The sequence below is a fragment of the Callionymus lyra genome, chromosome 5 (assembly GCF_982586985.1).
Source record: "Callionymus lyra chromosome 5, fCalLyr1.hap1.1, whole genome shotgun sequence".
NCBI classification, from domain to species: Eukaryota; Metazoa; Chordata; class Actinopteri; order Syngnathiformes; family Callionymidae; genus Callionymus; species Callionymus lyra.
Window position 1 is genome coordinate 2240740 of NC_141822.1, and position 4364 is coordinate 2245103.

The 4364-nt window shown below is 40.7% G+C and overlaps 1 protein-coding gene across 4 annotated transcripts in view; it reads left to right on the top strand.

Annotated features, from left to right (window-relative positions):
• The window catches only part of nrg1 (neuregulin 1), a 41098-nt gene extending 39439 nt beyond the window's left edge, over positions 1-1659 (top strand). For all 4 annotated transcript variants that reach the window (XM_087790447.1, XM_087790448.1, XM_087790449.1 and 1 more), the window contains exon 9: positions 874-1659. In XM_087790447.1, coding sequence (XP_087646573.1) covers positions 874-1297 — 424 coding nt within the window. In that variant the 3' untranslated portion in view covers positions 1298-1659. The remainder of the gene's footprint in view (positions 1-873) is intronic.
• Positions 1660-4364: the final 2705 nt, after the last annotated feature.

Consider the following 4364-nt stretch of genomic DNA (forward strand, 5'->3'; position numbering starts at 1 on the left):
ACACTTAAACACACACAAACACACTTAAACACACACACACTAACACACTTAAACACACACACACACTAATACACTTAAACACACAAACACACTAACACACTTAAACACACACACACACTAATACACTTAAACACACACACACTAACACACTAACACACTTAAACACACACACACTAACACACTTAAACACACACACACACTAACACACTTAAACACACACACACTAACACACACACACACTAACACACTTAAACACACACTAACACACTTAAACACACACACACATTAACACACTTAAACACACACACACACTAACACACTTAAACACACACACACTAACACACTTAAACACACACACACACTAACACACTTAAACACACACACACATTAACACACTTAAACACACACACACACTTAAACACACACACACTAACACACTTAAACACACACACACACTAATACACTTAAACACACAAACACACTAACACACTTAAACACACACACACACTAATACACTTAAACACACACACACTAACACACTAACACACTTAAACACACACACACTAACACACTTAAACACACACACACATTAACACACTTAAACACACACACACACTAATACACTTAAACACACACACACTAACACACTAACACACTTAAACACACACACACTAACACACTTAAACACACACACACATTAACACACTTAAACACACACACACACTAACACACTTAAACACACACACACTAACACACACACACACTAACACACTTAAACACACACACACAATCGTTTCAAAGGCGTCGTGTCACGAGGAAACGTCCGTGCCTCTCTGACCGGTACTGACCGCTGCGCCCGTGTTGTGGTTGCAGGTGCGACCCGGTAGCACCTCCGGACTCCCCGCCCGCCGCCCTCACGCCCGGCTCGCCGCCCTCGGAGTCGTCGGCTCCTCTGTCCAGCCTGGCGGTCTCCGAGCCCTCGGTGGCTCTGAGCCCCTCGGCCGAGGAGGAGCGCCCCCTGCTGCTGACGCGCCGGCGGGCGTCCGGTGCCCAGAGGACCTCGGCGCACTACAACCACGGCCAGGACGCCGTCAGCCTCCCGTCCAGCCCGCTGGCCCTCGCTGGCCCGGCGTCGCACGAGGACCTGCCGGAGGACTCTCTGGACGCCGCCGCCGGGCGCGACCCGGGTCACCCTCCCGAGGGCCACGCCTTCTTCGGCCCGGGCGCCAGCTGCGCGGCGAGCAGCAGGACTAGCACGCGGGTCGCGCCGCGGCTCTCGTCCTCCGTCGCCGTGTAGAAGATTTATTTTCTATAGATGCTCCGACGACGTGAAAGAGTCTTTTATTTTAGTCAAGTAGTGAAGATTTTCTAAGACGTCTCGTAGGCGAAGTGCCATACGCTCGTATGACAGATATTACTGCGCAGTCTATGGAAGTACATCAGTGCCACCAGTAGATTCCACTGGTATTATTTATTAACGTCATGTTATTCAATTTCTACATTAAAAGGTTGATTTTTTTAATGAATAATTTAGTCGGAAAAGGTCATATTTTAGGAGGAATTCTTTTTTTAATGATCTTAATTCAATTTCTTTTAATTCTTAGTCTTTTACATTCAATATAAATGTTATCATGGAGTCTCCAGACTGAACCAACAGAGCTCAGAGCTGCTGATCAAACTCTCGGCCAATTGTGACGTAGAAGCTCATGATCCAGTATCTCTGAGCTCTGTTGGTTCAGTCTGGAGACTCCATTATAACATTTATATATTGAATTAATAAGATGAAGAAAAAGAAAATATTGAATTTAGAAAATGTTTTTTTTAATTAAGGCTATTAATATATTCATTTATGTTAAAAAAAAATGTAAAGTCATTCATTTTGAAAATATTCAATTGAATTATTTTTTAATTCAACGCTTCAGAAAACATTCAGAAAACGTTTCAATCCAAGAATTCTAATGTCAGTGATTTACTTCCATACAATACATCGGTGCCTTTCTGTTCGGTTTGCTTAAGGGCACGTCAGCAATGCGTTCTGGGCCAATGTATCGACAACCTTTACGTCCGGACCGAGCCACAGACGCTCGCCTCGCATGACTCGTCCGGAACACTGACGCGAGAGTCAAGCTAGACGAGATCGTAGAGACCATCTTAAGAAGGGCGTAGAGAAGATGGTCAAGAAGAGCGTAGAAAAGATCGTAGAGAAGATCGCGAAGGAGATCGTAGAGAAGATCGTAAAGAAGATCGTAGAAAAGATCGTAGAGAAGATCGCGAAGGAGATCGTAGAGAAGATCGCGAAGGAGATCGTAGAGAAGATCGTGGAGAAGATCGTAGAGAAGATCGCGAAGGAGATCGTAGAGAAGATCGCGAAGGAGATCGTAGAGAAGATCGTAAAGAAGATCGTAGAAAAGATCGTAGAGAAGATGGTAAAGAAGAGCGTAGAAAAGATTGTAGAGAAGATCGCGAAGGAGATCGTAGAGAAGATCGTAAAGAAGATCGTAGAAAGTTGGTAAAGATGATCGTAGAAAAGATGGTAAAGATGATCGTAGAGAAGATCGTAAAGAAGATCGTAGAAAAGATCGTAGAGAAGATCGTAGAGAAGATCGTGAAGGAGATCGTAGAGAAGATCGTAAAGAAGATCGTAGAAAGTTGGTAAAGATGATCGTAGAAAAGATGGTAAAGATGATCGTGGAGAAGATCTTAGAAAAGATTGTGGAGAAGATCAAAAAAAGATCTAAAGAAGATCGTAAAGAAGATTGTAGAAAAGATGGTCTAGAAGATCGTAGAAAAGATTGTGGAGATGATCTTAAGAAGGGCGTAGAGAGGATTAAAAGATGATCTAAAGAAGATCGTAGAAAAGATTCAAAAAAAGATCCTGGAGAAGATCGTAAAGGAGATTGTGGAGAAGATCGTAGAAAAGATTCAAAAGAAGATCTAAAGAAGATCTTAGAGTAAACCTGCTTGACCTGGTGTGCTGCTGCTACACGTTAGCATCAAGATATAGCTTTACTAATATTTCAGAAACAACAGATTAACAACAAAACAACAAGGTTTTCTTCTTCTTCATGAACCAAAGAAGCAGAAGTTCCCGATGTCGGATTCATTAGGATCACGTTGAAGACGTCGGTTAGCATGTTAGCATCGTAGCTAACAGGCGACCACAGCGAGCTACAGTCGTAAGATCACGTCTGAAGAAAACACAGTTTTGATTTTATTTTTGTCAAATCATAGAACGTCGTATTCATGTTGTTGCGCCCCCTGGTGGATCCTGCAGTGACATGGAGCTTCTCTTCATCTACAAATGTTCGTCCTTTGTTTTTGTGTAGGAGTCGCTGTCGAGCTATTTGTACGGTGGCTGGGAAGTTCAGATCAGAAATGTATGACAACGAATGTACAAATGATTTGTTATTTTCTCTCAACAGAAAATTAGTTTTTCTTTTCCCAGTCGCCGTATCTTTACGACACATTGGTCCATAGATGGAAGTAAACTTTAATTTATAATAAAGGTACAAAACAAAACAAAATATTTATTGTTTTTATATATTTAAGTAAATTATCTGATATTTAAATTATTCACATCGACAACAAGAGCTTCAACTGTTGCAGTGCAATATGGAAGCATAATAGTCACGAGGACGGACAACGTTGACCTTGAGAAGGAATATCCGGCGAGTGAAGCTCGTCAGACAGGAAGTGACGACGACGAAGATGGTTCTGTTTCCTGTCCAAGATGTTCAACCACTGATGCCTGCAGACATATCGGATGTAACTCCTGAATGTTCCGAGTTGAAGCAGCTTCACTCTTCTCTCCGGAAGAAACATCTTCTTAAGAAACATCTTAAGAAACTTTCTAAGATACTTCCTAAGAAACATCTTTCTTAAGAAACATCTACTCAAGAAACATCTTCTTAAGAAACATCTACTCAAGAAACATCTTCTTAGGAAACATCTACTCAAGAAACATCTTCTTAAGAAACATCTTAAGAAACATCTTAAGATACTTCCTAAGAAACATCTTTCTTAAGAAACATCTACTCAAGAAACATCTTCTTAGGAAACATCTTTCTTAAGAAACATCTACTCAAGAAACATCTTCTTAGGAAACATCTTCTTAAGAAACATCTTAAGAATCTTTTTAAGGAACATCATTTTAAGAATCTACTTAAGAAACATCTTAAGAATCTTCTTAAGAAACATGTTCTTAAGAAACATCTACTCAAGAAACATGTTCTTAAGAAACATCTTCTTAAGAAACATCATTTTAGGAATCTTCTTAAGAAACACCTTAAGAATCTTTTTAAGGAACATCATTTTAAGAATCTACTTAAGAAACATCTTAAGAATCTTCTTAAGAAACATGTTCT